Source organism: Lissotriton vulgaris, chromosome 3_2 (assembly GCF_964263255.1).
Source record: "Lissotriton vulgaris chromosome 3_2, aLisVul1.2, whole genome shotgun sequence".
NCBI lineage: Eukaryota > Metazoa > Chordata > Amphibia > Caudata > Salamandridae > Lissotriton > Lissotriton vulgaris.
This window is the reverse complement of record NC_141690.1, coordinates 63,827,572-63,840,734: the sequence shown is the minus strand read 5'-3', so window position 1 is coordinate 63,840,734 and position 13,163 is coordinate 63,827,572. Positions and strand designations below refer to the sequence as shown.

Genomic DNA, 13,163 nt, shown 5'->3' with positions numbered 1-13,163 from the left:
AATGATATTGGCACATTGAGACATCAACTTTATGATTGTTCAAATGTATTAATATTTTAGAAATCTATTTGGGCTATTTGCATGAAAATATTTAAATGTGATCTTACACTATAGTTACAAAATGTTTTTCTAGGTTCTGCTTCACCTGATGCTGATGATTCCACTACTATCTCAATGTTATTTGACCTTTTTATTGCATTAGCCTTCAAAGTTATTTTATCTTCCTGGAAAGATAATTCTAAAACATATTCTCTAACTTGGTGGAATTTCATTTGTGATGAGCATAGAATTGCTAATTTCTCCTCTATATCTCTTTCTCAAAAAATTAAATCTGATCTTCTTTGGCTACCTTTTACAACATACCTCTCTAAACATGCTCCACTTAACTAGTTCTTTTTTCCTCACTCTTCTCATATACAACTTTAGATTTTTTAAAATCTTTTCTCTTCTCTCTTCTGTCTTTATTTTTTTCTTTTTCTCTTTCTTTTTCTTTTCTTTTTCTTTCCCCAATGTTATTCACATATTGCATTTATATATTATTTGCTTTCTTTTAATTTGTAATATGTTTTATATATTTATGATTGCTTTTGCCTATGTTCTTGTTTTCTTTTTGTATATTTCTTGTTAATGAAAATCTAATAAAAATTCGTAAACACGTAAAAGAAATGTAACAGCTGCTGCCCTAATACCTCTTTTAAAAATAGTTTGAACAAACAAGCATTGTAAATTCTTCTCTTGTATCCTTTGTAAAGTACCTGTCTGCCATCAAAAACGAAGTCCAGTCGAAACCAATTCCTTATTGGAAGCTTGAAGTTTGTTTTTACTGCAAAGTCGAACCCACTAACAAGCTGCATTTGAATATGAACAGAACCTGAAAAACAGTAAAGCATGAGGGAACTTGTCAGTGGGAATTGATGACGGCAGATCTAAAATAACAGGATCTAAAAACACAACTTCGTGGGCTTGGCTTTAGCCAGGATTGGATCTTAGTCTAATGCTGTGACACCAGCCTTTAGAGAATGGTCCACTTGATAGATAAACAGACTGAGAAATCTTTGAATCTGACCCCCGCCCCACATTTCCCCCTACCAGCTAAACTGGCGGAACATTGAAATGGACAAGGAACTCTAGGATGGAAAAAAGTTTACCCATGAATAATTGGGAGCATTAAACCCTCGTCCATATTCCTCACCACATTCCTTAACTGCATTAGGATGCATGGAACATTAAAACAAGAATTAACCCAGGTGGCAACTAAGCAAGTTGCTGCACCATTTACAATCTATTTACTTCTAATCTGCAACACACAAATCCCAACAGAATGCATAAACTGAAACGCCATGCTGGAAAGGCACAGAAATTACACATCAACCCTCATGAGCATACAATGTTGCACGTGTTAGATGCCACAGAATTATGATGTTACTTTGAACCATGATTCAGATAAATACTCCAACAACTGTAAAGGCACTAGTAATTGAAAAACATACCTATCTTCTGACAGTAGGTTCAGGGGGCCTCTTACAACTGGTCTCTGGGGTATAAAAAGATAAATAGCTATTCTGTCTGATGAAATGACAACAAACAGGCTTAAAGATAAAAGTGTTGGACATACGAGCGATGAAGGGACTGCTGTCCTAGAGATGAATGTGGAGAGAAACCAAATGTCGGACAAGCTTCAGTAAATAATACTTAGAACAGAACACCAGATGATTGTATACAAATGGCTTATTCCTGACATAATAAAGGATCAAATTCCATTACCCAAATGGTCCCAAGTTGGGATTACAAAGAAGAAAATCGTAGCTGACAAAAAAACTTCCTCCAGTGTCTCAAAAGTTACTTTCTGAAAAGCCTACAGGATCAAAGACATGCCCTATGTGGATAGGAGAATGAACCACCAGCAGCTGACATTCAAACCTCTTAAGAAATCATTATGCAAAGACCGTTTAGCTCAAGTTTTCTTTGAAATTGTACAGGTCAAGAGAAAACATCCACAAAAATCAAAAGAGAAAGAAGAGATAATATTCCCTATGGTGAAGACCTAAGGAGACACGGCAATCTGACAATTGCAATCAGCTGCAGAAGTAGAATGCCAAATTGGCTGGTTGCCTAGTGTGATTGATAGGATATCTTCTGAAAACCCAAGTCTGGAAAATTGGCAGGTAAAGAGGAGATGGATTTATATGAGCTTTACAGAGAGACACAATGAGAGCTACTACAATGGGGAAAACTAGGGCAAGGGAGATGACACTGCCTAGCAAGGATTTCAAGAGTAGGTGGCACAAAGATTCAAATGGTCTGAGGCTGCCATGAACATGTGAAAAAGTGCACTGGGATATTCCTTTAAAGGGGCAAGATAATTCTGTAACTAGTGGAAAAAGGAACATTGATCCATCCAGAAATGTGACAAGTTAAAAAATAAGGTCAAAAGCCAGAAGCACGACATTTACCTTTGCGATGGAAGCTGCTGATATTTAGAAATACATCAGTTTTTAAAAAAGCTGCAGTGAGTAGCCATTCAGTTAGGGGAATCTTGCAATCCCTACTTGTTAAATAACCCTTCCAGGAGAACCAAATCCATATTAAAAACTTGGGGTCAGAGGACAAACTTGACCCAAAAGTGAGGAATCTGAAATGGAAATACCTGCAGGCCTTGGAAGACTGAAAGAATATTGATGGCCAAGGTAAATCGGATGTGAAGGTTGGCCAAGATCTGCTGACATGGATTAGGGTCGAAGTACTTGCATTATGAGCTTGTCTTGGAAAGACATTACAGGAATAATTTGTTTGCACTCTTTCCATTTATCACTAGGTGGTACTCTCTTGAAAGAGAAGCCCCATTCCTGTCTCCGATACAGTGTTATGTACTCTAGTCCAGCAGCATCTGCTTGGTCCCCATCAGAGGCCTCCTTTTGGTAAGACAACGGACCAATGGAAATTGCAAAAGCATGTGGGCCTTAGCTAGTCTTGATGACTTGAGGCACTACTGGTTGGAGAAAGTGGTGCTTCACCTGTAAACAAAATAACTCAGACAGCCTTCCACAGCCTCCTACACATAGAAATAGTCAGCCTTGTGCATGATAGTCATCCTCTCAGGACAGAAAACTAGGCAGTTGCTGGGGTGTAATTTGATGGAAAAGCAGCTCTATTTTAGAAAAATTCGACTTTTGAGGCCTCCATTCTTTGAAGTTGGCCATCAAGGTTGACAGCATCCTCTTAACTGTGATAGGTGGATGCAGATGAAAGCAGCTGGGCCTTTAACTGTGGAGCATGCAAAAGTGAACAGATGCAGGATCTAGGGCAGGTTGTTGATAAACAGTGCTTATTTTGAGCCAGTGATTTCAACTATTACTTGCCACCCAAGCCGTTTTTATAGCTTTGGGGCGTTACAAAAAGTCTGAATTGTCGCACTTTTAGCAGTGTGATGATTAGTAGCTGTGTAAGTACTGTCATTGGCAGTATTGACAGTGGCAATGTGTGGTACAAGCTGCGGTGTTTTCCTGACGAGGGTCCTGGCACTTATTTTTTGATTTTACCAACTAAGCACTGCTGATGCATTCAGCAGATTCTTCTGGTTTGCCCTGGTAGACGAGCAGCACAGCCCTCGGAGGCTTCGGACCAATGCTTCCTAATACAGGAGCCTCCACAGCTTACTGGCCCGACAAAACCTGCACAAACTGCTCTTTTTTACCTTTCCTCTTCCTGGGTCATCAACTTCATCTCAGTAGATCCGGCGAGTTGACAGCAGGGGCAGCTCCTCCGCTAAGGCAGAGGAGCATTGCCCCACTAAGTGTAAAAAGGAAAAGAAAATTAAAATAAAGATATGATAATAATGCAACGTCAATAATGTTACATTATTATCATTTTGTTCTTCTGTAAGAAGCCAGCCAGATTGGGGCGGGGTTGGACTTGTTACAGCCAGGGAGAGGGAGGAGGAGTGGTTGCTGCTGCACCTCAAGTGCGCAACGGTGTGGACGGCTGTCTTGGGCCGGCTAAACAGTCATGCGTACTTTGGATGTTCTCCATCGGCTGTATTTTACAGCCTCGGAGAGAACATGCATAGCCCCCAAGTCCCTGTCTGAGCACTGAACAAAGGTGCTCAGACCAAATCATGTTGCTGCTATAAGGCAGCGACGTGATTGGCTAGAGGAGTCTGGGAGCCTGGGTGCTTCCTGTTCCTGTGTCCGATGAGAGGAGGCGGCTGGTGATCATCGATAAAAAGGTATGTCTTTTTTTCACATGTACTAGGTCAGTCTGAGAGCAAGATAATTCTGTGACATGTCTCTTAGTAGTGCTGATTCTAGATCTGTCCACCCAATAATGGGTCCTTGCTTAGCATGTTTTGCACATTGTTCTTTAAGATTTGTCAAAGGTTTGGCTCAGATTTTGTGGCATCCACCGAAAAAAAAGAGCTGTTCTCAACTGTGCTTTTTTACCTGTTGAATCTTCTTAAAATACAGGTCTGCTAAATCTTTTCTGTCCTGAACTTAGCTCTGTTTGTTCTTATAATGTGGTTTTTAACTTATTATGTTGAATACTCTCAATTGCTTTGCTTCCTTGTAAAGGTTTTAAATGATCAGACAATAAAATTTAATATGACTATGACACTATAAGAGTTTAGCCTCCTATAATCCGAGCCTGTGATGAGGAAGGGTCAGAACTTCCATTCTATCAGGAAATAGTATTCATTCTGCAACAGCATAAAATACTCTGCTTTCTTTGTGGTTTCAGTCACTCAAGGACTTATTTTTATCCTTGACCTTCTTCCCGTCAACTCTAGGAAAACTCTAAAACATGCCTTAGTCACCCCCCATCTGGACTGCGGGAATTCCCTGCTCATTGGCCTGAACAAGAAAGGGATTCAACAGCTCCAATGTGTTCAAAATGCGGCAGCCCGACTTGTCCTGAATCTGTCTAGAAGGACATCAGGGAAACAGGCCTTGTCGACCCTTCATTGGCTTCCCATACGGGAACGCATTTTGTTCAAAACAATGTGCATTACACACCGCATCGCTCAAGGAAGAGGTTCTATCTATCTACAAAAACTGTTGACCATTCACTGCCCCAAACGCAATTTTAGATCGCTGGGAAGCATGCAGTTCCGGGTCCCCCACATCCATAATGCGCGAATGGGAGGTCGCTCATTTAGGTACCTTGCCTGCAAACGATGGAACGAACTTCCCATTGAACTCCGTATGGAACCCTCGGAAGCAAGGTTCCGCCTAAAACTCAAAACACACCTCTTCCCGAGAGTCTAATCCTTGTAAGCGGGGTCTTTCTACCTACTTGTGTTACCTAGCGACCGAAGTTATGCTCTCTTGGTGGACTGTATCATCAGCACGGGGACACACTGATACAGTGTAACCAGGCACTTTATAAATGATATTATTATTATTATTATTATTATTATTATTATTATTATTATTATTATTATTTGAGAAGCTATAATTGTCTGACAAATGTATGACACTCCAAGAGTTTCATTTAGCGATTCCTAGGGGGTTGCAAATCGACCTACCTCATTAATATTAATGAGGTAGGCCGCAATTTGCAACCCCCTAGGAATCGCTAAAATCACGGAGATGGTAGCCTGCGGGGGTCAGCAAACCATTGTGTCCTTGATTGCTTTTAAATAAAGCAATCATTTTTTTGTAAAGCAACCATTTTCCTCAAATGAAAATGGGATGCTTTACAAAATGAAAAATGCAAAGTTTACTTTTCATTTTTTAAGAGGAGGCAGTGGTCTGTGGGACCACTGCCTGCTCTTACATAACGTTTTTGCATACATTCACAAAGAGGAAGGGGTCTGTTGCGGACCCCTTCCCATTTGCAAATGGGTTACCACAAACTTGAAGTTGGTGGTAAATTACGAAGGTTCTGCGACTGCATTCACAGTCACATAACCTTCATACATACCGTTACGATTCAGTATTTGGAAGGGACGCCCTAAACACGTCCCTTCCAAATTCCGAATTGCAAATCCATTTTGCTATTCAGTAACAGGTTACAGAATCTCGAAATAGGGTTAGTTACATGTGAAAAGCATTTTTGCATTCACAAACGGGCCCTTTCTGAGAATCGGCCCATTGCGAACACAAAAAATGTTTGATACAAGTGCCCATAGTCCCTTCTATCTACTTCTGGCATGTATCCAACAGAGATGTTGCAGGATGTTGGTCAGAAGGGGAATGATTAGGCGAGTCGCATGGGGCCAAATGGTCTAGAGCGGCCCAAGTGATGAAGGATAGAAAGGGGAGTTAATTAAGGAAAAATAGAGGTTAAGCAGAGAAAAGCAGCAGGACCACTGATTTAACTCAGACTCAAGATGACCCAATGACATATAAAAGGTTTAAACGCCTCTAGGTGGACATAAAAAGATAGCAAAGGAATGCCAAGTCCCATCCACTTTACTTACCCACTTTCTAAACTGAATATTTGCAGCAATGTCTACGTCAGATGCTGCTGTAGTAACATGTTATCTATCAAACATAGTCTGGTAAACCTCAAAACCAGTATTTGAAAGCAGCCTCCTCATTCTGGACTTTGCTAAACAATTTTTGCAAGCTCATCAAAATACTTTATCATGCGCATCCAGCATGCCCCTTCCATATCATCATGATGGATCTCTTCAGGTTTGTGTTTACTTCTCTGTGTTATGGTCTGAAAGAGCAGTTGTTAAGGTCCACCTGATTTGCATGCTTGGCGTTAAGCAGCCGACTCCCCTGTGCCTTTTGGGTGTACCCGCGTTGTGGTTTCTGGGTAGGACATTTTCAAATACTGTCACTTCTGCTATATTTGTGCTGACACTATAGAGAGGATGCTCACTTATATTGTGCTCCTACTTGGGCAGTAATTTTTATCACCTCATACTTTATCTATTTATATTAGTCCCATTGTTGACCACTTCCAAAAACAATACTTAGTATTTTCCATGTTAACATTTTTGTTCTTGACACTTTCTTTTAATGAGAACTTAGAACTTTTCTTCTGTGGCCTGGGGATGGTAATCATGAGTTTGGGATGAAAAGAAATTTGTGATTACGTATTTATTGTGGTTGTCTGCAATTTTAGGCACCATGGAAGAGTTACCCTCCTAATGGATGTTATGGGAAGCCAGGTACTTTTGGTTCTGTTCCATTATATGTCCAACAATGTTTCAGTAAATTTCTTTGAAATGAGTTATTTGAGTAGGGAGGGCGATTGATTTGTTCTGCCACAGCACACCTTGGATCATACCATACAGATTAAAAAAAAATTTTGGGGGGGGAATTTATTTTCCCCATAGATTTGTATTCAAAAGGAGACAATTTTAGGTAGGAGAAAGGTAATATAAACTCATTTCTGCTTTGGAAAATGTCAACATTAAACGAGAATCCCATTTCAAGCTCAATTGACACTCATGTGCATTGCCGTCATGCTCAGATAATTCGTACTCACCAAAGACTTAACCACAGTCATACTTTGACAACCTGTAGATAATCCACATGAGTGTATACTGTTTTATTAACTTGGAAGGCATTAAGGTTGTATGGGGATTTACACTGTGTTTTGTGGTGCCTGATTGTAGGGCTGAGGACGGTACATTCTTTTTCAAGGGAGATATTTGGATCAAGTTGTCATTCATTTGCCACACAGACCCCTGCAGACTAACCATACTGGCAGTTATCCCATTAACGTTAGGGGAGTTTTCCTTACCATTCATAGCTCCCTTGCAACTTGTCGTGAGGCTTTTCCTTTTTCAGAAAATATAGGTCATACCTCTTGTAGAATTGTATTAGTAGTAGTAGTAGCAGTAGCAATATAACTTTTATACTGCTACTGCTATTACTACTACTGCTACTACTAATACTTTACTGAAAGTAATGGTAGTTAAGTTACCAATCTGAGTAAAACTAAAATGTAAGCTGGTCCTTTCAAGATTACGAGACTTAAACTGCAGGTCGGTCACAGATGTCAGCAGTAAGCATAATTATGGTCCTCTTGATAGCTCTAGAGTCTTTTGTAATATTTAAAACTGTGAGATGAAAAGTATCCCGGCTAGAGAAGAAACACTTCAGAGATCCTGTTTTCCAAGCTCCACTGTGCCACAAGTCATACTTTTGTGTGAGATGAATCAGTAGCTCTTGTGTGTGTCTCAAAAGAAGCCACCAGAAAAAAGAACTATCTACTTTAAAGAATTACAGTGTCTGTCAGTAATTGATTTTCTAAATATATGAAACATATTTATAGGTTTATGAATAGGACTTCAACTGCTGAATGCTGGACTCTAGTTCAGATACAAAACATAATAGGCTGTCCTTACTAATCTGGGGTGGTGTATGATGAAGTCTTGTGTTATAGAGTGACTGCAATTTGCCTAAGAAGAGGGTACTCTGTAAAAAATCAAATTCATATAATCATATCCCGGTACCTTCAATATTCTGTCCACATGACATCTCTCTCAAGCAACACTTACCTTCTTCAGTTAGAAATAATAGTGGTGTGGTATAATTGTTGTTTGGATCAATGTGGTGTAATATTCCGCAGAGCAAATTTGAGCAGTAATTCAGCAAGTACATCCATATTGAGAAGGTAAAGCTGGAAAGTAAAGTAACAGATAAAATAAAGTATTGCAAGAGCCATACATTTGATAAAGCCATACTATAAAGGCTAAAGAAATCAAATCAGACACCAGTGAGAAACATTACAAGTAAAAACTAAACAATCTCCAGCGCTACTCAGACATGATCATATCCCTAATACCACTCTTTTGTGGAATATTTCTTACTTGCAACAATACTAATGTTAGTGACACACATTGGTTTTCTTTTCATCTCCCATTTTCAATCTTGTATTTTCTGCATTGCAGATCTTTGCTGATCCTTTCTCTTTTATTTCTTTTTTGACCAACCTATAGATGGATCCATAGAGCTCAATACAGAGAAATACAGCTGCATATGTGACAGGCCAAATGACTTTTGCAATTCTGTGGGTGTCTTTTTCTGACCTACGGTTCTGTCTTTAGAATTAGGACCTTGCACGAGTCAGAGCCACAAAGCAAACAGGGATTCTGTGCTCGAAGTTCCAGTACTCTACATGGAGCCCCTTGAGGTTCTACTCACCCATAAATGCATCAAAACTCACCAATTTGCTCACAATACACAAATCTACTTGAAAGTCTACTTTAAAGAGCTCAAGAATCACCTTTTATAAAAACGGACACCAAAATACAGTGAAAGTAACAGTCCGAGAAATCAACTACCCCTCCAATTACTTATTGACTGTATCTTTGCACATTGCTGTGATGCATTTTGGCTAGGTTTGCACTATACAAATACCACATACATGTTCACATGAATACCAAGCTAAATTATACAAAAAAGTGATGGATGGAACGCTTGAAATAATCTCAGCCACTGGTAATTACTTGGGACGCATCCCAATCCATCGGTTCGGGGAGGACGTGGCCTGGAAATTCAGGCTGGACTGTTCCCACTGGAGCAGGGTCAAGATTGATTTGAATATAGCTGGGTCCAAACTGAAATGGCATGTTGTGCAAAATAATGATGGGTTTGGATGCAGCCCGAGTAATTACCAGGGGCTGAGATTAATTCAAGTATTCCATCCATCAGTTTTTTTTATATTTTAGCGTGTCATTCTAAGTGGGACTGGTATGCACTGACAGGGTCCTGTGCACATTGTGTCACTGGAACCAAGCTATACATGGCTGATGAACTCTAACTAGGGTGAAACCTGACCTGGGTTGCTTGTGTGTCAGTTCAGGGAGGAGCTGGCCTGGCAATCTTGGCTACACTGTTGCTATGAGGAGCAGAGTAAAGGCTGATTTGCATATGGCTGGGTCCAAATTGAGGTGTCATGGTGTGCAAAATAATAATGGATTTGGATGTGGCTCGAGTAATTACCAGCTGCTGAAATTAATTCAAGCATTCCATCCATCACTTTTTTGTGTGTCGCCCTAAATGGGAAAGGTATGCTCAAACTTGTGACATGTGCACCCTGGGTCACTGGATCCAAGAAAAACCAGGCTGATGAGCCCTAACTATTGCAAAACTGGTCCTGGGTTTCTTGTGTTCAGTTTCAGGGCAGACCTGGCCTGGCAGTTCTGGCCTCACCATTTCCATTGGAAGAGGGCCACTACTGATTTGCTATGACTATGTCCAAACTGAGGTGGCATGGTGGGCAAAATAACGATGGATTGGGATTCAGCCAGATTAATAAGAACTGGCTGAGATTAATTCAAGCATTCCAGCCATCACTTTTTGGCATATTTTAGTACATAAATATCAGGTACATACATACAAACAGCACATACCCACTGTGATGCAATGCAGTGGATCACATAGGCCAAGAGGGTACAGTGATTGGTATAAGCTGATGTCAGCAGTCTCTTGACCCACCAGCCATGTCAATTATGGCAGCACAATGATGTATTGTTCTTAAAGAGCCTGTGCACGGTAATGAAGTGAATTACATTTATCTTCCTAATTTATGGTGTAAAAGTAATTTTATACTACAACACTCAAGTCTTAATAACAGTAAATGATTGGTGTCCTGTCCCACACTGATCCTTCCCCTCCTCTATTTCAGTACTCCTGCTATACTTCTAGTAATATTTTGCATAGAGAATTTCTATCAACCAGACACTCACTTTAATGCCTACTCCGACACCATGCGTCACCACAGACTTTTGTAGTTAATCCATGTTGGTGTACACCGTTTACGGCTTTCAGGCCTCGTGGGCTTTCGCCTCGGCTTTGTCACCTCATTGTATGGCTCAGGGTGCCACATTCCTTTTCAAGGGAGAGATTGGTGTCAGGTTGCCATTCTGCCCAACCCCTGGTAGCAGTGGAACAACCAAAGGGCATTTTCCCAGAGAAAACGTGTTACGGTCCAGGTTGAGAGATGAAGTCATCCCTCTGTGTTTGAGGGATGCATTTACATCGGGGTCAGAAACATCTTGCAGTACATTCCTGAGTAGATTTTGAAAGGTGGGAAATTTATGCATGAAACATTTGTGTGCCCGCTGCACATTTTAATGATGTACAAATTCATTTTGTTATTTTGTGCACACGCAAAATGGGCTTTTTTCCTTATTTGGGCCATGATTTGATAATTTGTGGAGAGAAGGACATGATTATTATGAACAAGGCTGATTTTGGTGAAAATCTAATTATAGTATTAGGATATGTTAAATATGTATATCTCGGAAAGAGCCCTCTGGTCTAAGAGTTAATTGTGAAAAGCCCTTTTTAGGTCGAGCCTGAGCCAGTGCGCATGCACTGCTCTGCGAGACTTGTTGTGGTGGAGTAGCGATTAGAAGCCCCGCCCATATTTTCCATTGCTTTGTGTCATTGTCTGTTCTAAATGCTGGCTTCTGATTTAAAAATAGGCTTGTTAGTTCCTCCTTAGTACCGCCTCCTCTTCATTTGTCACCTCCTATGGCAACTGGCCCCTTTACTTTAGATGTTACATGGTAGGTGTTATTTACACTGTGGGCACTATTTTGTTTATCTAGTTTCTCTTACAGCAGGCATGACGTGCTTTCTTTACATCACACCCTCCCACTCTGTACCTTCTTTACATCCATCTCTCCCTCTAGGTGCCTTCTTTATAATGCTGCCTCCCTCCCATTGTCCGTGCCTTCTTTACCCCCCTCCCATTGTCGTGCATCCTTTACCCCCACCCCTGCCCTCCCTCCCATTATCCTAATCGAAAAATAATGTAATGTTTTCTCAGTTCTACTAGGGTTTTCTCATTGAAAATAGCAATTACTTCAGACGTGTATGTAATAATATTTACAATGCATAGTATGTAACAATATTTACGATGCATATTTTAGAAGAATAACTTCTTATTTACATCCCATCTCTTACACTCTTTCTTTTAAGTACTACAAAGGTAGCAAGCTAATTGCTGAGGTGTTCTCTAGATTTTCTTCCTACAGAGAATGATTCCAAAGATGGTCACTGCATTGGTCATGGACAGTGGGTGGTCTGTTGTGCACCTAAGGTTTTCACTCATGTTCTTGTTTACACTCGGATGGCAGTAGAGTAGAGCCAAACGAGTCTGGCTCACAGTTTTGCTTGAACAGACAGTGGAGGAGTTCCATTTGCCATGGCTTCTGCCTCCATCCCAGACCCCTTGCACAGCCTCGAGGAGGAGCCTGCCTGCCCAGTCTGCCATCTGGACCTCTTCCAGAACCCTGTGTCGGTAAAATGCGGCCACAGTTTCTGCCGGTCATGCATCAACTCGACCTGGCGGGGACTGCAGTGGAACTTACAGTGCCCGCAGTGCTGCAGGGTGTCCCGCTGGAAGAAACTGCAGCCTAACCAACATTTTGCTATCATGTCCAAACTCGTAGAGCAGCTGGCGCAGCTGCAGGTTGGCTGCTGCACTAAGCACAACCAACCGGTAAGGCGCTACTGCGAACAGGACCAGCAGGCCCTGTGCCTGGTGTGCCAAGACTTCTGGGAACATCGGGAGCACACCGTATTGACCGTGGTGGAAAGTACAGAGGACTACAAGGTAAGAGTACTCCTAGTTTGTTTATTTTTATACAGCGTGAACTGGACTCGAAGAAACTGGAGCGCGTTACAGGAGTACCAGTTACATTACATAAGGCCACGTTCATAATTTCTAGGCCCAGGGTGATTACGTGATATGTATAGATTCACAGAATGATGGGTCGATGCCAAGGCCGAAACCTGGTTCACCAGTTCCAGAGTTGGTAGGCTCTGGCCGTATCCTCACTTTATGTTTCGCATTGTTTCATCCTAGGACTGTCTTCTATGTGATCGAGACTTGGGAACCTAAACTTGAATGTTTCGCGTCAAGCTTAGCAACGTTGTGTGATCTTTGGCAAATCTCTTGTGGCGGAAATAGTGATTGCCAGGTCTAAAACCTAAAAAAAAGTAACCTACAAGTTACACGCATTGCCTAGCGCCCGTCGCCTAGATATAATTTCTGAACAATTCGAAGACTCCTAAGTTCACACAAAATATTGAAGAATGATAATTTTTTAAGTGATGTATTCAGATAAAAAACAACTAAAATACCAGATTGGCTAGATAACAAGTATATGACACTGATGATATTCCTGTTCCCACACTTTTTGCTGCCGGTCATTTTTGTTTAATTTTTCCTGCAGACTACCCGAGCCT

The 13,163-nt window shown here is 40.9% G+C and overlaps 1 protein-coding gene across 1 annotated transcript in view; it reads right to left on the bottom strand.

The window, feature by feature from the left end:
- Positions 1–13,163, bottom strand: part of SEL1L3 (SEL1L family member 3) — a 519,344-nt gene that overhangs the window by 402,640 nt on the left and 103,541 nt on the right. The window contains exons 4-5 of the mRNA XM_086964007.1: positions 8,459–8,580; positions 756–871 (exon numbers count right to left, since the gene is read on the bottom strand). Of these exons, the coding sequence (XP_086820133.1) occupies positions 756–871; positions 8,459–8,580 (238 nt within the window). The remainder of the gene's footprint in view (positions 1–755; positions 872–8,458; positions 8,581–13,163) is intronic.